Source organism: Macadamia integrifolia, chromosome 2 (genome assembly GCF_013358625.1).
Source record: "Macadamia integrifolia cultivar HAES 741 chromosome 2, SCU_Mint_v3, whole genome shotgun sequence".
Classification (NCBI taxonomy): domain Eukaryota; kingdom Viridiplantae; phylum Streptophyta; class Magnoliopsida; order Proteales; family Proteaceae; genus Macadamia; species Macadamia integrifolia.
In genome coordinates this window covers 24,042,906-24,067,114 of record NC_056558.1, presented here as the reverse complement: position 1 = coordinate 24,067,114, position 24,209 = coordinate 24,042,906, and the positions used below count along the sequence as shown (strand labels likewise).

The window sequence follows — 24,209 nt, the reverse complement described above, 5'->3', positions numbered from 1 at the left end:
TTCATCTCTGGTTTCGTTTGTGTCTGAATTCATCTTCATAAGAACAAAAGGGAATAATTAATATAAACTTCTTCTCATTAATTAGAGAAAGAAAGAGAAAAGAAAAGCATTAATATACTCACATAGAAGGCTGTAACAGTCCCTGCAGAGTCCCCTGGAATCAACTTTATTTTCATGCTTATAAGTCCGAACATGTATTTGTTCTTGGATGCAAACCCACAACCTTTAGAGAGACCAAGAGAGTTAGCAATGTAGAGAGAGAGAGAGAGAGAGAGAGAGAGAGAGAGAGAGAGAGAGAGAGGTTTATGGAGTATACCAGAGGTTTGGTCAAGGAGGAGTTGAATTGCGGTGCCATTCTCTATTCCCTTGATATGGGTTTCAGCCCATGTGATGTGGAAATCCTGTAAAAAAGTTGCAGGTCTACCCATTGATGTGAAGAACATCATCTCCACAGAGAGGACTAGCAGAAGAAACCCCAATATAGTATTTGCCATCTTTAGATCAAATGAGGGAGAGAGAGATCTACAGGAATGCAATTTGAGTTCTAACAGGAGGGAGAGGACTCTTTACTCTTTTATACAGTGTCCAACGCAATAAATCTCGTGGACGTGGACCAATGAGAGGCACACATGGACCAATGAGAGGCACACATGAGCATAAATAACATTGGATATTTTGGATTTTACAAGGGTGGAGACGTCATTTTGCAGCCCTTCATGTTTCGGCGTGCAAAGCTATTCAACCAAGGAGCATATATTTATTCCTAAAAACAACAACTCTAATACGTTCCTCATAATAGAAACATGTTTCAAAGACTCAAAACATCAACAAAGGTGGAATTTCTATTAAAGTTCGATGGTCACTTCGTTCCACTAAATCTAGGCTTAGAGGCCACATTACATCTTAGACATCTTTTTCCATGATATAATTATATCTCCTCATCAAAAGTCAATGAAATTGGATGATTGGAACCATAATTTGGAGGATTGATGGACATATAGGAGGAGAGATTCTAATCCTAAAATTGTAGCATGCAAATCTCAATGATATTGTGATAAATTGAGAACTATAAAACAACAATTGCCTAATGCAGTTGATGAATTATGTGGTGTACAAAAAATCCATGTTCATCAGGATGTCTCAAGTTCCGAATCTCCTTAGCACTGTAGTGAACCATCATCAATTACTGGATCCCTGCTTTATGTGAAAAACAAGAGAACATCAATCCACAGCTCATTTTGCGCTTTGGTGGATCCAAGTGGGACCACCCCACCGCTATATCATGTCTACTACTCTAGTAGTTGCAGTTTTCAATGTTATGGTTCTTTCGTGGGCCCATTACGAGAGCTGTCTTTTCTTTGTGATGAAAATCGATCCGTCCGTCTGTCCGTCTGTCCGTCTGTCCGTCGGCTTCACCGTGGACGTGGATTTGTTAATGGTAACAAGCTAACTTTAGTTAGTGGGCCTCACAGGAGGATGCCATATGATGGTGATATCTGATTAGGAGCTGCCTTATCCCATCCAAAGATAAGATGAGATGAGAGGATTGAGATCATGAAATGGTTGCATTCACTGTCTACGTTTTTTTTTTCCCGAGAGACGTAGGTTCAATGTCTACTTAATAAATGCAACGGTTTTTAAAAGTTGTTTGATCAATTACCAAATGGCAAGGGATGGGTTTGGGATAGGTTTTTCTAGGGGTGTCAACTAGTTGATTCGGTTCGGTTTTAGTAGCGTTGAATCGGTTTGGTCTAGGAATGATGGATATCAAAATCAATCTGTTAAGAAATTTCAGTTTTTGGCTAATTTCGATTTCGATCCGATTTAATTTCGATTTTTTTTTTTCAGTTTTTCAATATCAAGTTAATATTGGTTTAAATTGGTTTATTCTTGGGCTTGAACCATAGTATAATCTTACATTCATAAATTGTAGTGACAATAACTCATCATGATCATCTTCTACGGTCTCTCCATCGAGAAATTGACCAAGTGCATACTGAACTTGTTGGAATAGCTTCTAATGTCCCTGACATCACAACCACTTTTGCCCTTATTGGATAAAAGGAAAAGCATCTTCGTCATCTTGAAGCTCAACTTCAGAGCCTACAACGACCACAACCTCTTTCTACTGCAACAAGCAAACAGTAACCTTACAAAAAAAAAAAAAAAAAAAAAACACTTTAAATTTATGATTAAATCATAGTTTATCATTGTAAAGGAAAGATAACTAATTTGAAACCAATGGATAACAAATTACTAAGAAGATAACTAATACTGAAATCACAAAATGAACCCCATTATCCAATCATTCATTTAACCATCCGACTAGTTTTGTATAGTGAACAAGGAAATCAATGGAAGCATTATTACAATTTACAAATCAACTTCTCTACTCATAACCTCATATTCAACAATTTGTAACAATTCCTTCTAATAAAAAAATATTCTCACTAATATTGTAAAAAATGGATAGTCAATTCATCAATTTATAATCTCATAATCATTTATTTTTATATCAGTTTCATTCGGTTTGATTATTGGTCGGTTTGGTTTGGATCGATTTTCAGTCGATCTCAACATAACTTAGTCTAAAACCAATCCAATAAGGATCGGTTTGGTTCGATTTGGGATTTTTTTGTCGATTTCGGTCAGTTTTATTGGTTTGAGCTAGGTTTTGACAACCCTAGGTTTTTCAGCCTTTCCAGCAATCCAAAGACGGTGAAGAATCGCAATGAGAAACAATTCAATTGTTTTTTTTTTAAGCTCTCAAATAATGGTGAAACTGGATCGGTTTGGCCTGGGTCCCAAAACTCTCAATTCAAACCTAATTCAATCTTATTAGGATTTTTATGGGCCCAAATAGTTATAGATCTACTCAGATTAAAAAATTCCTAACCCGATCCATTATGGGAGTGAAATAGGATTTTAGTAATTCTATTATAAATAGAAGCTAATGGTCACTGCGGCCGTCACTTTAATACATAACTTACAACTACAAAAGAAAGATAGAAAAAGCATCATACAGAGTTATTTATAAGACTAACATAAGCTAAAAATAACATCAAAACCGATTAAATATAGATATATGACCACTACCTTAGAAAGGTAGGATCACACACTTTTTTGGTTTGCAAAACCAAAAATAAAAAGAAAACCAAGAAAAAGATGTAAAATACCAAAAGAAAGGATTTAGATCTTACCTTGATGAAGATGAATGAAGAAAAATAAAGATAAAGAACATTGGAGGCTGCTCTTGATTCAATGAAAAAATCTTCAATTTGGATTCCCACTTGTCCACACACTTAGGGCTTCAAAACTTGCTCATTTCAACCAACTCTAGTTAACGAGAAACTCCACATACTAAGAGATAGTTCAAGGATCCATCTCAACGTGAGAGAACTCATATTTATAATTTTTAGGAGGTCTATCACTTTTTAAACACATCATTAGATGATTTATCCCAATCCAAATAGTCCAAGATACCTCATTTGAGTTGGTTTCTCATCTAAGGTATGAATAGGTGTCAACAACTCTTGGCTAATCTCAAAAGAATTTGAATTATGTTTTAACTACGATTTGAGATAACTTGGGAGCCAAGGAATGAACCGAAAGGTGTTCATGACCTTCAAAGAAGAGTTCCAACACATAGTGACAATCAAAATCCAAAAATATAGAGAATCCACATATTCTAAAAAATCTCAATAACCTACATGGGGCTCTTAGTGTCTTCTTAACGCCTATTCTATGTTCTTGATAGATTGACATATAAATAGCATCATTCGACACTTTTAGAGAAATTTGTTGACATCAACCAATGCCACATAGATGTCGACTCGGGCCTTATGAATGTCGATTCATCTAATGTGTCGAATGCCATATTTTTTACTCTTTAGTTGGCTCACTTATGAACCTGTTACTTCGAAGGAGAACTGGGTTATGCCAAGCCTATCCAATGTTGGCTTAAGAACTTAGAATGCCTATCTTAGGCTATGTATGTCCAAATCGATGTTTCAAAATCCATTTTTCATATATTTCATATACTTTAACTTGGCATAGGAATTGAAGATTGTACTAGCCAGCTTGAACTGCTTCAGGGTACATCCCTCTCATCAAAATGGAATCTGTTTCCCAATGAAGGGACGAATGTATTAAATTCCATATAAAACTTTGTTAAGTTTGTCTCGAATTCTTGATCCGCTTTGAAGATTGACCTGATCTGACATATTTTGGTGTCAACCCGAATGAAAAATTTTCTGAGATTTGTGATGGAAGCAGAAGGGTTCGACCGGATCAACCGCTACCTGATGGGTCGACCTGCGATTTGGAGTATATATAATGTACTGTTACTTGTTGAAAAAGTCATGGTATTTTGGGGTTTTTTGAGCTAAGGTTTCAGGGCGAGTTTTTCCTCGCCGCTGCTAGGGTGTAATTTCTCTTTTGCATAGTGAATCATCTTCTTCTTCGCCCGAGGATGTAGCACACCACCCTGGTGTGTGAACCTCGTTAAATCTCTATATCGTCCGGATCTATTGTCTCTTTATTATTCGTGTTTCTTGGTGTTTGATCTTACAAATTTAGATATGAAGAAATAATCCACCATTTGGACATCAACAACTTTTTTGATCAGATTAATACTATTCTCATATTTGCCCCTCAGGGATATTTTAGTCATTTTCTCATGGATGGTTTATAGACGTGTTAGGGTGAGAAACTCCCCAAATCTACAAATACAAGATACTACTCCTCAAGGATACTCATCATCATGAAAGTAACCTCCGTGGTGACAAAATGAGGTGCTCACCCATACGTACGTAGTTAAGACTCAGTACTCTATTATTTATTGATAAAATCTGTTAGTAATAATACCTAAAATGAATACATAACAAAATCATCTAAACTGAGTCGGTTTGAATTTAGTTTTGAAAATGTAATTCTTATTCTCAATTCGGGTTTGATTTCCACATTCTATATCTTGAACCGTTTTAAAACCAAACCTATTCTCCAAAACTGTACCAATTGACACCCTTAATTTTACTTCTTAGCTATCCATCACGTGGCAGTTTTTTGCAGCATGTAAATAAGCCTAGCTTGACGGCTGCTAACTAAAGAAACTTTCAAGCCCTCATGTAAAGGGTAAGCTAGGTTGGGTTGACTGTCAAAGTTTGTGTTCGATCCAAAGGTGGTTAGGGGTGCCAAGGGGCCACCCATTGATTTGAAAGAGGTCTTCCAAAGACTGTGACTTCTTTTGGTTGGAATCAAGGCAGTTAATCCCAAGAGATTAGCGTAGTTAGCTTAGAGGGGACATGGTACTCCGTCTCAGAAAGCGAGGTCTTGTGATCAAACTTTTGTCATTACACTTAATTTCTTGGGGCTATTGCACGAAAGTTTCTGTTTCGGACTGACCCAGTATCTGGACACCTTGGTATTAAATAAAAAAAAAAAAAAAAAAAGAAATCAAGGCAGCCATATTCTCTAGGGCCTCTTCTTCTTCTTCTTCTTCTTTTTTCTGAAAAAAATGATGGTTTGAATTATGGGTGTCAATTTTAAACCAGGCCTGGCCCGTTTATTCAAGCCCTGCCCGTTTGATTAAACGGGCGTTCACAATGTAAGGGTTTGAACAACAGGCATTCAACCGGTTGATCGAGCCCGACTTATTTACCCCGACTTTACGTTTTAAGTTGTAACAATCATAATTGTATATCCTTTCCTTTTTTTTTTTTTTTTTTGTTAAAGATTTATGGCATCTTCAACTATAGTGATTTAGCATTCAAACGGAAGTTCTCTTTTCGTGGTTCAAGTTTTTTGGCTTCTTAATGTATATTTCTGATGAAAAGGAAAACTTACATGAGAATGAGGCGGATGGGAGGGGTTTAATTTGTCAAGGAAAAAAAATTTATATTGATTGCATGAGGCTCATGAGCTTTTTTATACAAATGGAATTGAAGAAGATATTAATGGGCTGAAAAAGAATTCAAAGAGAGAAACATGACATAAAAGATAAGAGAAAGAGTGTATTGTAACATTTTTGGGCTTTTTAGCACACTTGAGAGAAATTTTACGAAATGCACGTTTAAAGCCCGGTCAATGCCTGTTTAAAATTAAACCTGACTAAGGTTCAGTTAAGGTCCAATTATAACCTGAGACAGATCGACCTAATTGCAAACCATAACATGCCCACTAAAATTTAGCTCATTTAAATAAACGGGTGTTTTTTTTTTTTTGGGTAACAAAATAAACGGATGTTTACCATCCAAAACTTAAAATTGATCAAACCCATTTAAATCCGACCAGTTGACACCCCAAATTTAAATGGTTCTATGTCCAGTTCAGTTTTTAAAATTAATGGGCTAGGTATAGATCCATCACTTTCATAGCTTTGTCCACACCGTAACAACTCTTAAACCCTAGATACCAGTTGGGCCCAGGTCAACGAATAAATGTGCCAACCCCATTCAGACCAAAAGTGAAAGCTAAAATCAAATCAAATCAAGTCAAATCATGATAAAACAAAACAAATTGAAGACACATTTTACATTTGGTACAAAAGCATCCAATGGAATATCTTCACAGGGGATTTTTAAAAAACGGCAAGTGATTTTTTTTTCTCTTCTGTTGCAACCGCGAGTGATTCATTAAATAAGAAAATGAATTCCATCCGGATGCATTGGAGACCAATGTGAAAAGACATCTTGTCCTTTATTTTGAAGAGAAAAAATAAAATACAAAGAATGCTGGTATAAATTATACTCTTGATAAAGAACCATTTCTCAAATAATAATAATAATAATAATAATAAATTATTTGATCGCATAGCATGTAAAGCTACTTTTTTGTGCTTTCATGGCCTCCACACTAGAGGAAAAGCCATGTGATCAATTAGGCAACGATCTCTTATCCAAAGAAAATACAAAATTGATGCGGTAAATTATGATAGGAAGTAGATTCTTTAGGTAGCTTTGAGGCGAACCAAATGTTTTTCGTATTCTCATTGTAAGGACGAACAAGTCAGCAAAGGGACTGGAGCTGACAGGTGCGATAACCCTCCGATGACAAAGTCAGGGTCAAAATTAAGCAACAAGTATGTATTCTTTTCCCAATTTCCCCCCCCCCTTCCTTCTACAAGGGCTTACCTTCTGTATTTATAAGGCCTGAGTTCCTTAGCTCCTGTTGTTTCCCACTCGTCCACGTTCTCCATTGGACTCGCATATGAGGGGGGGAATATTCCGAATATTCTCCACTTTTAGGGAAACAAGGCATTAGGAGTCTCAACGAATAACTTTAGTGATATTTGAAGAGAATCCCCTCACTGCCAATTCCACTTCCTCCAGAGCACCATCTCTAGCTAAGACTGAGTGGATGACTCTCTCAATCACAATGATGTGTCACCCTGTCAGCTGTAATGTTGCGGAACTAAATTAGGTAAGGACTCTCTTGGTTAAAGAGAGTTCCTGCCCAAGTGGTCGAGGCGGAAGTTCCACCTAAGAAGGGATGGTGAGGATTTACTCATTGGAGACCGAGGCGAGGGTTCAACCGCGAAGGGCCAAGGCTTGTCACTCTTTTATAGGAGTTACTAATTGTTTGTTTGTTTTTTATGTGCCATAATTGGCCACCAGGCCAACACGTAGTAATCAATGGTTTGGTATTAGTTTTGGATTTACAAACCCAAAACTGACCAAACTGAACCAATCAAAATCTGATTGTTCAGATCAAAACATAAACCTAATAACACGATATAATTTAATATTTTTACACATACTTTCCTTCTATTTATGAACAAAAGGAGATCAGAGCTGTAAGACAAGAGACCATGCATCCAAAGAAACTAACAGACCAAATCTAACACTTCATCAGTCCAGTTTTGACTTGGTCCAATATTACCCCTAGTGCCTGCATTCAGGTGGCAGACCCTGAGGGAAACGCTTCCAATCAGAGCAGTAGTTGTAGATCATATAATTCTTCTGCACCCATCTGAGTCTCCTTCGACTCAATGGGTCGAGCTCTTGTGTCTGCCATGCTTTGTTGGGTGCAGAGTTGGTATTAGACATCGTCCTGCACGAAGATCCCCTTGAAGACCAAACACAGGCATCGGCATTGAAGTTCTGGTAAAAGGCAGTGAATGGTGCTTTGGACCAATCAGTTTTAATAAGGCCACCTCTAGTTGCCCACTCGTCCGCGTTCCATAAGCTTGAGTAGATCCTCATGGGCTGGTTATGAGGGAAAGGGACCCCTATTGATTGTCCATTCCTGAATTCTCTTATGGGAATGTTATCCACGAAGCAGCTGAAAAGAGGAGAAGAGCCACCAATGTGTCAAAAAGTATTAAGAGTGCAACTCAAACCGTTCTATGAGGAATTACTAAAATATGAACCGCATCTGCATGGACCGGCCGGTCTAACTATATTCAAAATCCAGTAATTGCCAACCCAGTACGGTCTAAATTGAACCTCTAGATGTAACTCGGTTTATGGGTGGCTTTTGATAATATCTCAAATTCAGTGTCTAATTTCAATCCGGCCCACACCTCAGTCTTGATCAAGGGTACTCGGGGTTTATTTTTGAGTTGTACATTCTTGCCTTCAGTGAAAGGAAAAAATTGTTGGAATTCAAGTAGAACTTATCTTTACAAGCTAGTCATTAAGGATCTATACACATCTAATGTGGGATAGTTGTTTCTGCATGCAATTCCAAATTAAGTAGTTTCGAGAGCGGATTAAGTCCTTGTATGAGAATAATTCTCATACGGATCCACACCAATGAAATCCACCAATGGAACAACCCTGTGGTGGATTCAATCTATATGGATAAGACTGTGCAAGAATGATTATTGTACGAAAACCTAATCCACACTCAATATCTCTTAGAGAATGAAAAAAAAAAAAAATTTTATTGAGGGAGATCTCGATTCTCACGTGTGCACTAAGGGTACAACTTGGGAATAACATAAAGAGACTCAAGCTCACCAAAACCAGCCAGCAGCATGAGATCTCTCACAGGGAAGATGTTTGAATGGCTTGACCCGATTCAATTGGTTGGACCGGTCCAGGTTTTTTTGGACAACTGACCGGTTCAATTTTTAGAAGTCTGGAATGTTTGATTGAAGGGGAAACAAAAGGTGGCAAGTCGGGCATATTTCTTACATGATGTTTCTAGGATTCCAAACAATGGAATAAGTGTGGAAATTCTTGGTGGGGTCAAACCAGAGGTAGAACTGCTGCTCCCTGTCTCCTTTCCCTTGGGTGTATACATTGGTATGCAAGACGTAAGGGTCTCCACTAAGATTTCCAAGGAATCCCAAGTCGATCTCGTCACGGTTCAGTCCTTCAGAAGATAACTATGTAAAAAGAGAGAATTTGAAGACTCAGGAAGAAAAATTTACTATACCAAAGGGCTTAATTAGAAATAAACTTGTTACATACATAGAAAGCTGTGACAGTTCCAGCAGAGTTACCACCCACAAGCTTGAGTTGCATATCTGAGAGAGAGAGAGAGAGAGAGAGAGAGAGAGAGAGAGAGAGAGAGATGAATAGTGAAGGGTGTTTGAGAAAGTTATAGAGGTGTAATGGAGGATAAGGAAGGAGGAAATATCTGTGATAAGGTGATAGATCTATAGAGAGAGAGACAGAGAGAGAGAGAGAGAGAGAGAGAGAGAGAGAGAGCTGGCAACAGCTATGAGCTTAGGAGTTTCGAAGCCTTTTTTGTTTCTGGGTATAGGGTGTTTTTGGGTTAGATCATATGGGAGGCGGCTGTGGTGGGACCCTNCTAGATACCAGTTGGGCCCAGGTCAACGAATAAATGTGCCAACCCCATTCAGACCAAAAGTGAAAGCTAAAATCAAATCAAATCAAATCAAAACATGATAAAACAAAACAAATTGAAGACACATTTTACATTTGGTACAAAAGCATCCAATGGAATATCTTCACAGGGGATTTTTTTAAAACGGCAAGTGATTTTTTTTTCTCTTCTGTTGCAACCGCGAGTGATTCATTAAATAAGAAAATGAATTCCATCCGGATGCATTGGAGACCAATGTGAAAAGACATCTTGTCCTTTATTTTGAAGAGAAAAAATAAAATACAAAGAATGCTGGTATAAATTATACTCTTGATAAAGAACCATTTCTCAAATAATAATAATAATAATAATAATAATAATAAATTATTTGACCGCATAGCATGTGAAGCTACTTTTTTGTGCTTTCATGGCCTCCATACTAGAGGAAAAGCCATGTGATCAATTAGGCAACGATCTCTTATCCAAAGAAAATACAAAATTGATGCGGTAAATTATGATCGGAAGTAGATTCTTTAGGTAGCTTTGAGGCGAACCAAATGTTTTTCGTATTCTCATTGTAAGGACGAACAAGTCAGCAAAGGGACTGAAGCTGACCCGTGGATAACTCTCCGATGACAAAGTCAAGGTCAGAATTAAGCAACAAGTATGTATTCTTTTCCCAAATTTCCTCCCTTTCTACAGGGGCTTACCTTCTGTATTTATAAGGCCTGAGTTCCTTAGCTCCTGTTGTTTCCCACTCGTCCACGTTCTCCATTGGACTCGCATATGAGGGGGGAATATTCCGAATATTCTCCACTTTCAGGGAAATAAGGCATTAGGAATCTCAACGAATAACTTCAGTGATATTTGAAGAGAATCCCTTCAGTGCCAATTCCACTTCCTCTGGAGCACCATCCCTAGCTGAGGCTGAATGGATGACTCTCTCAACCACAATGATGTGTCATCCTGTTAGCTGTAATGTTGCGGAACTAACTTAGCTAAGGACTCTCAGTTGGTTAAAGAGGGTTCCTACCCAAGTGGCCGAGGCCGAAGCTCCGCCTAAGAAGAGATGGTGAGGATTTACTCATTAGAGACCGAGGCAAGGGTTCATCCGCGAATGGCCAAGGCTTGAACTCGGCATGACCGTCTTACTACGTGTTGGACTGGTGGTCAATTATGGCACATAAAAAACAAACAGACAATTAGAAACTCCTATAAAAGCGTGTTCAGCGTGTCAAAAATTAGACTGACCTGATTTAATTGACGAATCGATCTCTTCAATGGTTTGGTATTAGTTTTGGATTTACAAACCCAAAACTGACCAAACTGAACCAATCAAAATCTGATTGTTCAGATCAAAACATAAACCTAATAACACGATATAATTTAATATTTTTACACATACTTTCCTTTTATTTATGAACAAAAGGAGATCAGACCTGTAAGACAAGAGACCATGCATCCAAAGAAACTAACAGACCAAATCTAACACTTCATCAGTCCAGTTTTGACTTGGTCCAATATTACCCCTAGTGCCTGCATTCAGGTGGCAGACCCTGAGGGAAACGCTTCCAATCAGAGCAGTAGTTGTAGATCATATAATTCTTCTGCACCCATCTGAGTCTCCTTCGACTCAATGGGTCGAGCTCTTGTGTCTGCCATGCTTTGTTGGGTGCAGAGTTGGTATTAGACATCGTCCTGCACGAAGATCCCCTTGAAGACCAAACACAGGCATCGGCATTGAAGTTCTGGTAAAAGGCAGTGAATGGTGCTTTGGACCAATCAGTTTTAATAAGGCCACCTCTAGTTGCCCACTCGTCCGCGTTCCATAAGCTTGAGTAGATCCTCATGGGCTGGTTATGAGGGAAAGGGACCCCTATTGATTGTCCATTCCTGAATTCTCTTATGAGAATGTTATCCACGAAGTAGCTGAAAAGAGGAGAAGAGCCACCAATGTGTCAAAAAGTATTAAGAGTGCAACTCAAACCGTTCTATGAGGAATTACTAAAATATGAACCGCATCTGCATGGACCGGCCGGTCTAACTATATTCAAAATCCAGTAATTGCCAACCCAGTACGGTCTAAATTGAACCTCTAGATGTAACTCGGTTTTTGGGTGGCTTTTGATAATATCTCAAATTCAGTGTCTAATTTGAATCCAGCCCACACCTCAGTCTTGATCAAGGGTACTCGGGGTTTATTTTTGAGTTGTACATTCTTGCCTTCAGTGAAAGGAAAAAATTGTTGGAATTCAAGTAGAACTGTAAAGATTAGTCATTAAGGATCTATACACATCTAATGTGGGATAGTTGTTTCTGCGTGCAATTCCAAATTAAGTAGTTTCGAGAGCGGATTAAGTGCTTGTATGAGAATAATTCTCATACGGATCCACACCAATGAAATCCACCAATGGAACAACCATGTGGTGGATTCAATCTATATGGATCAGACTGTGCAAGAATGATTATTGTATGAAAACCTAATCCACACTCAGTATCTCTTAGAGAATGAAAAAAAAAAATCTTATTGAGGGAGATCTCGATTCTCACGTGTGCACTAAGGGTACAACTTGGGCATAACATAAAGAGACTCAAGCTCACCAAAACCAGCCAGCAGCATGAGATCTCTCACAGGGAAGATGTTTGAATGGCTTGACCCGATTCAATTGGTTGGACCGGTCCAGGTTTTTTTGGACAACTGACCGGTTCAATTTTTAGAAGTCTGGAATGTTTGATTGAAGGGGAAACAAAAGGTGGCAAGTCGGGCATATTTCTTACATGATGTTTCTAGGATTCCAAACAATGGAATAAGTGTGGAAATTCTTGGTGGGGTCAAACCAAAGGTAGAACTGCTGCTCCCTGTCTCCTTTCCCTTGGGTGTATACATTGGTATGCAAGACGTAAGGGTCTCCACTAAGATTTCCAAGGAATTCCAAGTCGACCTCGTCACGGTTCAGTCCTTCAGAAGATAACCGTGAAAAAAGAGAGAATTTGAAGACTCAGGAAGAAAAATTTAATATATCAAAGGGCTTAATTAGAAATAAACTTTTTACATACATAGTAAGCTGTGACAGTTCCAGCAGAGTTACCACCCACAAGCTTGAGTTGCATATCAATCCTACCAAACAGATACTGTTCGTTAGATCGGAATCCAGCACCTGATACCCTGTCGAGGGAGAGGGTTAGAAGCTGCCCTCCATTGAAGATCTTGGCACGTTGATCTCCCCACGTAATAGCAATGTCTTGGTAGAAATTTCCAGCAGAAGAAACAATTAAAGAACTCACTAGAACTGCTAACATTACTGAAGATGCCATCTTAGAGAGAGAGAGACGAATAGTGAAGGGTGTTTGAGAAAGTTATATAGAGGTGTAATGGAGGATAAGGAAGGATGAAATATCTGTGATAGAGAGATCTAGAGAGACAGAGAGAGAGAGACAGAGAGCTGGCAACAGCTATGAGCTTAGGAGTTTCGGAGCCTTTTTTGTTTCTGGGTATAGGGTGTTTTGGGGTTAGATCATATGGGAGGCGGCTGTGGTGGGACCCTACAAGAGTATCGTCTGATGAGATGGTAACACTTTGGGTAAACACCTGTTCTTGTGGGGTCTACGTAATGAATTTCATTAACCACGTCATGGTCTCCCCTCCCGAGTCCTAAATATAAATCAAATCGATCCGAATCGATTCTCTATCGGGTCGGTTTTAGTTTGGGGTACTATAGAGTTGGATGAAAACCGAACCACGCTGGACCTAAAGTGAAAATCAGAAAAATAAAAAAAATAAAAATCGTGTTTTTTTTTTTTCATTATTGTTAATATGTCTACGAGGGAAATTGAAATCGAAACAGATCGAACCCGATGTCAAACTAATAACAGAAAATCCAAATAAACCAAGTATTCTCTTATCGGGACACGCTTTGGTTTCACCTGTTATTAATACGAAACTGGTCCAACTGGATCAAACTGAGTATTTGACACCTCTATCTCTATGGGGACAAAGAGCGACTACAAACATTCCTTACTCTACCCAAACATTTTATATAGGGGTGTCAAAATCTAGTTTAAATCAATGAAATCCGTCAAACCGATATATAATTTATTGAATCATTTTTCAGGTTGAAGTTTCGTGAGACCAAAATCAAAACAGACCACATCGAAAAGCAATAAGATATCAAAACAAACTTAAAAACTAGACCAAAACTAATAGCAACACAAAATTCCTATACGTTTTGAATATATTTACATGATAAATTGAAATCAAATTATTTATAGAAATTAAGAAGAAATCAAAATTATCGATTTATGTTTTCATTTCATTCATGCTCACACAATCACACCGAAACTGATGAAATCGAACTGAAACCAAGCCAAATCGCGATTAACACCCAAATTCTAAATAGAATCGAAAACCCTAATTTTCTCTACGGATCACATGCCAAGTGGCCCAACTAATTGGATTAAGTATTAGATACTAAGGGCCAAACAGCAACTCTCATTTTCTGGCCCAGGGGGTGAGAAACCTAGTGGAAGGTTCAAGAAAAATGAGAAAGGCCATATGATATTAGGCTCACAACCAAACAACAAAATAAGAAAATAAAATAATTTACTAAATAGGCCACCTCCCATGGGTCAAAGTTGGGCCGGGGCAACAAAGGGCTGGGTTGAGGATGACAAAGCCGGTGCGCCAAAACATGGTTTTATAAATAAAACCGCTTTATCTATAAAGCCCAAATGGGCTTAAAATATAAAAACCATTTTCTAAAATAAAAAGAAGCCCCAAAAGGGGCCCAAATGGGTCTAACTTAATTACTTGTGATGTTTTCAGTGGAGAGGGCCTTTAAGCCACAGCCCATTAGGGCACCCTACCCACAAACCCTAAACTTTTATTATTATTATTATTATTTTATCTTATTTTATTTTATATTTTAATACAGGTCATCAGATGACCTGAGGGCTGGAGGAGCACCACCACGAGAGGGGGAGGGCAGCAACTGCTGCCGCACCAAAACTAGGCGCAGGCCTGCGAGCCGCGAAGGCACACAACTTCCCGTTGTGGCCACACCTACAAGGGCTGGAGGCTGCAGCAGGTGGGCTGCCGTGTCGTGCGCATGGCTTGCCTCCCTTCGTGGGTTGCATTCCGAGACCCCCTTCTTCATCTTGTGAAAATCTTTATTTATTTATTTTTTTTGTTAGGCTTGTGAAAATCAATCTCCCTATATTTTGTTGTGCGCTGGGAGAGATACCCCACCTCATTACTCGTGAGTGGAGAATGAACCCCCGTTTTGTCTTCTTCCCAGGAGGTGGTGTGACACTCCCTGCCTTTGTTTTCCTTATACCCGAGTGGTGAGAGTGACACCTTCCTTTTCCTGAGTTTTTTTTTTCTTAAAATGTAAATACGTAAGAATAATAATAATAATAATAATAATAATAATAATAATAATAATAAATGATGGAGAAGGAAATTAGGACTCATCACCACCTTTGTTTGGAGTGACTGCCAAAGTTTAGTAGATCTATTGAATTAGGGCATGGAGCAGTGATCATAGGAGATTGTTAGAGCAAACACCAAGAAAAATACGAAAATAAACAGATAATAGATCCGCACAACACAGAGATTTAACGAGGTTCACACACCGGTGTGGTGTGCTACGTTCTTGGGTGAAGAAGAAGATGTTTCACTATGCAGAAGAGAGATTACACCCAAGCAGCAGTGAGAAAATTCGTCCTGAAACCCAAGCTCGAAAATTTGTTGAAATGGGTCAAGAATTGAAGACAAACTTAACTGGGACTTTTACTCATCTACTAAATATCAAGTCTGTAATTGAACTGTTTGACTCGTTTTGTATCAGTGGCCTATCAGTTAGTTAGAAGGGCTCAGATTGAAAAACTTAGTAGGCATATAGATGATGATGTAATATCCTTTATTTCGTCTTAATTTTATTACTTTATGTTCAACCAAACAATATAAGGGCTTGATGGACATATATATCCAACAATTATGTAGCTGATGGTGATACGAATCCTTCGAATTGCCACCCATATTTTCATTTCCAAGGACCATTATCTAAAGAACTAACCAAGAAGACACCAAGAACCATAAAAAAAATATAAAAAGGACACTAAAGTAGACACATATACATAATATATTCCTTGTTCTCACATATCTCACTTGGTTGAAAGAGAAAAACTTCTAATAAGCTATGTAGTGAGTGTGCATTCAAGAGGGAGACCTTGAGGGAAGCGCTTAGTATCAGTACAGTAATTGTAGATCATATAATTTGATTGCACCCACTTAATTTTTGCCTGGCCTGTTGAATCCAGGCCTTCCTTTAACCAAGAAGTACTGTTGTTGTTGGAGTTGGATGAACAGGAAGAAGAGCCTGAAGTCCATATGCAGGCTTGGGAATTGAAGTTCCTATATGAAGCTATGAATGGGGCCTTGCTCCAATCTGTCTTGACAAGGCCACCCCTTGTTGCCCAATCATCAGCGTTCCATAGACTAGAGTAAATCCACATTGGCTGGTTTTTTGGGAATGGGATGCCACGAGATTCTAAGTTCTTGAACTCCCTAATGGGAGTGCCATCGACTGAGAAACTGAAATTGAGAAGAGAACAGAAAATATGTTAGAGAGAGAGAGAGTTATGATTCCATAACGGTCATATCAGGGGTTGATATGGTCAGTCTTAAGTTTCTTAACCTTACAACTCGGTTTATGGGGTTGAGTTCTTCTAAGGTTAGTATAAGTGGTAAATGATTTTAGGGGAGAACTTCATATGATCATTCCTTGGCCCTTGGTGACGTTGGGGATCAACATCGCACCCCTATAGGGCAGCCACACGAATTTTTTAAAACGCGTCTTACATGGAAGTGGTTGGCCCTTACTTATAAGTCACAAATTTCACCCTTCACTTACTAATGTGGGATGAACTTGGATCCTCTCTTTGAACCATAACGTCGTGTAACAATCTCACACCATCCAAGGCGAGAGGTACCTTTGAGTGTGGGGCTCATACTCCGTAGATGGTGTGAGATTATTGCGCGACATCATGGTCTAGGAGAGGATTTGGCCTCATGTAACCCCTTTTTGCCACAGCATCCCCCTCCAATAAAGGAAAGTTGCAAATCAGGCCCGCCAATGAGAAATTCGGCCAGGCCCCACTGCAGGCTCAGCCATATTGAAAATTCATCCTTTGCCAAGTCAGCCCAAGCTGCAGCTGCATCCCTAAACAACTGTAGGTCAGCAGATATTTAACAAAGCTACCCTCAGGATACCATTTCCAGCATGGTTATTGGAGAGTGGTAGGGTTATTTCTACAACTCAAGCAACAAGGGAGGGTCGGTATAACCCAAAGAAACCACCATGAGATGCATGGGCGACTTTCCTCTTTAAACCCGTTTGACTGGCAGGTAGAGCGAGAGAGAGAGAGAGAGAGAGAGAGAGAGAGAGAGAGGTTCTTACAGTATGTGCTGTGGATTCCATAGTACAGAATAGGTGTGGAAGTCCTTAGTAGGGTCAAACCAGAGATAGAATTGTTGCTCTCTATTGCCCTTCCCTTGTGTGAAAACATTAGTGTGAAGAATATAAGGATCACCACTAAGGTTACCCAGAAATTCAAAATCGATCTCATCATGTGTTGACCCAAGAGATGAAAGCTGAAACATGAACCAAGGAAATAAAAACTTAATTCCTCAAAAAAAATCATTTAATTTACAGTAATTAATTAAAGTGTTTAATTATAAATTAAGCTAAATAAAAGCTTACATAGTAAGCAGTCACAGTTCCAGCCGAATTACCAGGAACCAGCTTGAGCTGCATATCGATCTTCCCGAATAGATATTGATTCTTAGACTGAAAACCCGAACCGGAAATCTTGTCGAGTGACAAGGTGAGAAGCTCTCCATTATTCAGTATTTGAGCTCGTCCATCACCCCAAGTGATGTCAAAGTTTTGTTGCAAATTACCAGCACCATAGGAAGCCATGAAAAAGCTTAACAATAGAGAAGACAAAAACAATATTCTTGAGGCAGCCATTGTTGCAGACATGGAAGCAAAGAAGCAAAGAAGATTAGACAAATTACTGCTCAAGGTTGTGAGGTTATATATAGAGAGAGATATAAGGGAGAGGAGAAAGGTTTGGAGTGTTAGGGTTGACAAGGGCTTTTACGTGGGGACCTACTATTGTATTGTACACAGCTGGGAAATGATGTGAGAGTGTTACGTAAACTTATTAGCAATTATTTTGGTCTTCACAAGGCTAGGAAAGAGTTGGAGACCTTAAGGGTTGAGAGAACACAGCTGTCAAGCTAATTTATGGCTTTTGTTTTTGTTTGGCTCCTTTACTTTCAATGTTCAAATATTCCGCCATGTCATTGTCAAAGAAAACATCACTACCTAGGATAGCTCATTTATCTTCCCATGAATGTATAAAATTGTAAGATACAGAAATGAGATTTTTATATTGACACCTTAAAGTATCAAATAATTTTTTTATTCTCTTAGTATATAATATATTTTTATTTTCAGTGGAAATCTTGCATTTCAAATGTGTATTCTCATGCGTGATACAATGACAATTCTTGAGTATAAAATATAAGTATATTTTCAAATTATTTGGAATTTTTTTTTTTTTTTTTTACCTCTGATTTGGGGCAATCAAAAGGAGATTATATATTCTAAGGGATGAAGAATACTATTTGGTCTTGTTGACTTCACATCAACACCGAGGCCAATGGGGGAGTGGGCATGGTATCCACCTAGGGTATAGAAGTGACAACATTTTAAAGTACCCTATGAGAGGGTCTAGGGGAATGCAACCAGGTAGCGTTCTTTTTCCTGTGTTCTAAACGAACCCTTTCAAGTGTCAATTATTCCTTATAAAAAAATAATTAACCATTAATTATTTGTTAAGATGGGTTATGATGTGATTGATGAGAAACAATTTATTAGATAGGGGACTAATTATTTTTAACATGTCAGATCCAAGATTCCATTGGACATTGGCATTTTTTCCATCTTCGTGTGCATCAAGGTAAGGCCCTGTTAAGCACAACAGTTTCTAGCAATTCAAATTCAAATTTTGAATTTGAATACTAGTGGATCTAGTCAATGTAAATCTCATTTTTGTAGGAACTTCCTAATTAGTTTGAGCTTATCTCTTTGTAACAGTAATTTTCAAATTTAAATTTAAATATTATATAAAGACAGCCAAACCCAACGATATGGGCAAGGCAAATACGATATGGTACATTCTTCCGCTCTATGCTTTTAAAACAACTGATATAAATTAATGGTAATTTATTATTAGATCAATTAGTATGGTTTCATTATACGTACAACCAACACTCAACGCCTGCTTTATTTTTCTTCCAGAAATACTTTTTTTATGTATTCTAAATAACAGTGGATGAGAAAGGTGTTGCCACTATTCATAAGTGCAGTGTAGCCAGACTCAGAATTAGCTAATCCTAATTGACAATGAAGTATTAAGGTCACCTTCTCAAGCCAATTATGTATGAATGTCCAACTCAATTGTTGAAAAGTATGCCATTGGTGTTCTTTCATATACAATTTCATTGGATAATTAGGTGGTCAGGTCCATTGCCATATGCATATACTCCAATTGAACATCCCCTAACTTGATAGAACAATCTTTTTCTCAGCCTTTTCGTGCATGCCTCAACCTAAGTGGCAATTATTGGTGGTAATTTCTCATTCGACTTCCTAGCTAACTCAACCTGATTAAGATTATTGAGATCAATTATCAGTGATTAAAGAGAAGGAAAAGAGAAGCTTTCCTTTGGGATTAGATTAAAATATATATATTTGGATTGGGATAAGTGCTGAAGCCCACCAATAACTATATTCCTATCGGACCATCTCTCAACAACTTTAATTCTCAGATAAAACAATAATTAAAAACCTAGGAGGGCCAAGCCTAAATAATGATTCATGCTTTTGTTGACCTTTTCAATGGTTTTGCCAGATATTGACGTAAAGGCCCTTTATTGTCACATTTAAAATTCTTAGTTCAGTAAGTGGCCAAATATGAGGCTAGAACTCAATTACCATACGTAAGCCTTGGAATCCCTGCTCCCAACCTTATCTATATGGCAGCAAATTATTTTAGACTATAGTATCTAACTTAAAAGATTATTGGTGAGAGCTATCTATTCATCACTGTTGAATGGAAATAATATGGGTTCTAAGGTTATCTTGACTGTGTTTTTTCAAGCAACGTACGGAGAAGTTTGGATGCTATGCGTCGAGAATTTTTTTATCACTAGATATGTGATATTTAAGAATATAGTAATTGTATCAGATTCGCCTGAAAGATCGGTGAAGTATTTTCACTAAGAATATGACAAGTACCAGAGGGTTTGAGAAATCGATGAATATATGTAAATTTTAATCTCACATCGCCTGAGAAAGATTGTTTTGTTAATTGATAATCTTTAACATTTTTAACATGGTATAATGCATTTTAAAACTTCGAGGTCCATGAACCAAAGAAGATAATATTGTACTAAAATTAATGAGACTAAAACATTATAATATATATTTCACTATATGATTAAACCTCTTATTTATAGAGATTTACCGACTAAATTTTTAACCCTAATGGATCGGTAACAGAAACCAAGTTTTGATCAATTCTTCAACACTGTTTGATGGGAAGAGTCCCACGTTAAGAGCACCCAGCACCTTACGTTGTTCATCACGGATATGTGTAGACTAGAGGACAGTGATGGGCTCAGCACTTTTTCAATCCAGCTGTAATTGTAGGTGAGCAGTTTCACGGGGAAAGCCACTCTTCAATAATTGGTAACAAGTACTTTTAATATGACTTCAACCTTCATTATCAAAGTGGATTAGAAGCTCTTGTCAGTTATTAATTCGGCCCCAAGTGGATGGTTTCCTATGTGAAAGCCCCGAGGGACTTTGTATTGTGGCAAAAACTAAGCATTTCTTACCCAGAAAAAATAGAAAAAAAAGACAAAAACTATGCATTAGCTAGCTGCATGTGGTCTACAAAAGCATGAATCATCATTTTCAAACTAAAAAAAACCATCATTTTGACTGAGTCTTCTTTGAGGGTTTATGTGTGCAAACAAAGCATTATTGATAAGGACTTGTAATATATATGGATTTCGAATTTCAAATTTCAAGAAATTATGGAGTGGAAGTAAATCAGATGGTCCTATACATCAAGGATCGGGCCTTCTTAAAAAGGAGTGAGTTAAACTATTTTTCCCTTGGAATAAAAGGTGAAATTACACGACTCTAAATTAGATGCCAAATATTGAATGTCTTGGATAATAGGAATCACTGTAATTGACTTATCGGTTTTCTTGCCATTGAGGGTAGAGATGAGGACTAGCTTAATTTGTTGTCAAATTCAATAATCAAATGGTCCCAACAATTTTCAATAGCTTGTAGGATGCTTGAACGAATCGCTATTGTTTCACCCATTATCACTACTGAGAACACAGATAGCTTTTGCGGTAGCATGAAATGCTCTCTCATTATGATCACGACAAATAAACCCAAGACCTCCATTGGTGCCATCGGATTGGAGGGATGCATCACAAAAAGCTTAGGAAATCCTATTGTTGATGGATGCCATAAGTATGGGTGTCAAGTCCAAACCCAATCAAATCTAACCATTTAAAGGTTGAATCAGTCAAACCTGATTAATAAACGTGTTAGGCTCTAGTTCGGACCGCATATAATTAATCGTTTCAGTGCAAGGGTGCTAATTGACGAGTGTCCGACATGTTTAAAGCCTGTTTCATTTACTAAGCTTGATTATAACTTGTTTAGAGATAAATGTTTCATTAACCCATTTAGCCTGATTAAAAACCACTACCCAAATGACTGTTTATAAATAATGTTATGCCTAGCATACGAGGTCACAATGTAAGATTTTAAAATGGAAAATCTCGATTAAGCCCTGCCTGATCGATTGACACCCCTAACCATAAGCACTGAGCCAGCCACAATAGACTGCTGCTATAGGATTTGAGGTTTCGTAGATTGTTATCTATAGTGGTTAGAATTATATTAGATTTTTAAAATTCGATATTATTCTTTTGCATTACCATTTATACACTTTAGATTTCTTTTTCTCCCATCCTAGTTGGAGTAGTTGGGAGGTGGGGCTTCCTTGGCCTAATCAGTAACTAAAAAAGATATTCCAAAAAGGTAGGAAATGAATATCTTCATTACACATTATTACATGTATAATGGAGAAGAAAAGAAGCTGGAACATTGGTCAAGTGGTTAGATGGTCTATATTAAGAACCAGTTTCTCTTTTTATCTCAAAGTCAGTCAAGTGACCTACACACGCAAGTGAAAAAAGATCAGAGCTTGGAAATTGCTGTCAGCTAAAGCTGGAACATCCCCATCAAGGTAGAGGGTTTCTTAAATTTCTTTTTGCCTTTCTTGCAAGGACAGAAGAGAAAGTCCAAATCTCTTGGGACCAGGTGGTGGTGGTTTAGGGAATGCCTTTGGCCTTTGGCCTTTGGGCTTTGGTGTGAAAGGTTCTAATTTTCCATGAACCAGCTATCTTAAGTAGGTTATTCTAGCTGTCCAATTTGAATACATTCCAAGCTGGTTGAAGATAGAGTGATAGAACTTGCCATGTTTCATGTGATGACGTGATGATTGTAAACCCTGTTTGGTTGTTCTAGTTAAGAAAATAAAAATAAGGCTCTTTTCGTTTGTAAGTAAAAAATGTTTAGAAATAGACCTCTTTTCAATTGGGTTTAAATTCAACATATCTTGGTAAAATGGGAAAGTTGTTTTATTAGAATCTAATGGTTATTAGTTAAGATAAAAAAAAATATATATATATAGATTTATCACAAAATAGGTGTAAGATCGTATATATTATGACCCTATCCAGACCCCATGCATTGGACTTTATAAAATTTTGATTCCACCTGATCAAATTTAAATGGTTATGAAAGATTCAATTTTCTTTTTAATCTTATTATGTAAATGTATGCATGAAAATAGCTAGTGTGAATTAATCTGAATACAACAAATAATTTGGATTTATTAAAAAAATTAACTCTTCACACTTCATTTCCAGCCACCATTGCAAACATTTCTTTTCTCAATATGATTGGGAAAAACAAATTTGTTCCCACTTGTATGCAAGTTAATGGAGATACATAACAGCTAAGTATACACAATGCTAATAATGCAAATAAATCAAATCAAACCAACCATATATAAAATAAAACACTAATTCTTAATCTGAAAAAACTTCAAAGAAGAAAGGGAAAAACCTCGAGACCTAGGATGGAAAATATATGGGACTATGGAATTAAAATACAATGAATATAGAAAAATATTTCTTTTTTTGCATTTGAATCTCGATGAATATAGTTATTAAACCCAACAATGGGGAGCGGGGGTTACCTATAACACACTGATAGTGTGTTCCTCCAAAGGAATGCAATACCTAGTGATGATCTTCGTTGAATACTCATTCTCTAATGGTCGTAACCCAAGATTGAAGATGAGATTCTCTCTTTCTCTCCTCAAATTTGTGGCAATAAAGTGTTGCACAATTAGATTTTCAGCCCTAGGCTCACTTTCATAATAAGACTAGTAATGGAGTTGTAATCTAACAAACACAATCATTCCAAGTGGTGTGATCTTAAAGGATAACCATTAAGTTATCCTTAATTGCATCAAAGGACAATCCTACCAAAGGTATAACCTGAAAACCCTTGGTGGTAGAAACTCTTATTATATTTTCTCCCCTACACAATTAACATTAAGGGTGTCAAAACCAAACCAAAATCAAATCAAGCCATTTAACTGAAACCATAAAACCATGAAACCATTTAATAAATGGTTCGATTTTAGTTTCAAAATTGAGACCATTTAGTTAAACGATTTAAACCGAATTGAACTGAACCTTTTAAACTAACAGTAAACCATTTAAACCGATTAACATAGTAAATTTAGTGATTCATGTTTAAATAAACAAATCCCACTAAAATTGTAAGAGATATTCAAACATTTTGAATAAAAAAATAAATCACATAAATAAACCTTATAATTACTTAAAGAAAACATGTAACAATAAAAAATTCAATTCAATATTAAGTACACATCTATTTCAATAACAATTAAAAGAGAAAGAAGCCATTTGAATAAAATTAAAAAAAAATTATTTAAAATCTTTAAAAAATATTTAAAGTCATTTAAAATTGAAACCATTGAAACCAAACAATTTAAAATTGAATCTGTGTACATAGAAACCGAACCATTTAATACCCTTAACTAACATTCACAATGCCCTTCATCCTCTTGTAAATCCATTTGCAACCAAGGGGTCTAATACCCTCAAGAGGATCCATAAGAGTCCGAACATCATTAGTATACTTGAAATCCATCTCAGATTATATAGTTTCAAGCCA

At 37.3% G+C, this 24,209-nt stretch overlaps 4 protein-coding genes across 4 annotated transcripts; all 4 read right to left on the bottom strand.

Moving 5' to 3' along the window:
* Positions 1-636, bottom strand: LOC122089034 (probable xyloglucan endotransglucosylase/hydrolase protein 6; the record flags this gene model as incomplete). Its single annotated transcript, XM_042658452.1, is given in 3 exon segments — positions 1-33; positions 123-223; positions 317-636. Coding segments are annotated over 3 exon segments (312 nt in total), but the record flags the coding sequence as incomplete, so codon positions are not given.
* Positions 637-7,802: 7,166 nt separating this feature from the next.
* On the bottom strand, positions 7,803-9,491 carry LOC122094677 (probable xyloglucan endotransglucosylase/hydrolase protein 16). The gene is made up of 3 exons (XM_042665263.1): positions 9,417-9,491; positions 9,138-9,331; positions 7,803-8,280 (listed from the first exon to the last, which is right to left on the bottom strand). The coding sequence occupies exons 1-3, from the start codon at positions 9,468-9,470 to the stop codon at positions 7,881-7,883; spliced, it is 648 nt and encodes a 215-aa protein (XP_042521197.1). The 5' UTR covers positions 9,471-9,491; the 3' UTR covers positions 7,803-7,880.
* A 1,703-nt stretch (positions 9,492-11,194) lies between these two features.
* On the bottom strand, positions 11,195-13,552 carry LOC122094665 (xyloglucan endotransglucosylase/hydrolase 2-like). Its single transcript, XM_042665253.1, has 3 exons — positions 12,834-13,552; positions 12,553-12,748; positions 11,195-11,703 (listed from the first exon to the last, which is right to left on the bottom strand). Exons 1-3 carry the CDS (start codon positions 13,087-13,089, stop codon positions 11,304-11,306), a joined length of 852 nt encoding a protein of 283 aa, XP_042521187.1. The 5' UTR covers positions 13,090-13,552; the 3' UTR covers positions 11,195-11,303.
* Positions 13,553-15,791: 2,239 nt separating this feature from the next.
* On the bottom strand, positions 15,792-17,847 carry LOC122092773 (probable xyloglucan endotransglucosylase/hydrolase protein 23). Its single transcript, XM_042663070.1, has 3 exons — positions 17,535-17,847; positions 17,232-17,425; positions 15,792-16,366 (listed from the first exon to the last, which is right to left on the bottom strand). Exons 1-3 carry the CDS (start codon positions 17,814-17,816, stop codon positions 15,970-15,972), a joined length of 873 nt encoding a protein of 290 aa, XP_042519004.1. The 5' UTR covers positions 17,817-17,847; the 3' UTR covers positions 15,792-15,969.
* Positions 17,848-24,209: the final 6,362 nt, after the last annotated feature.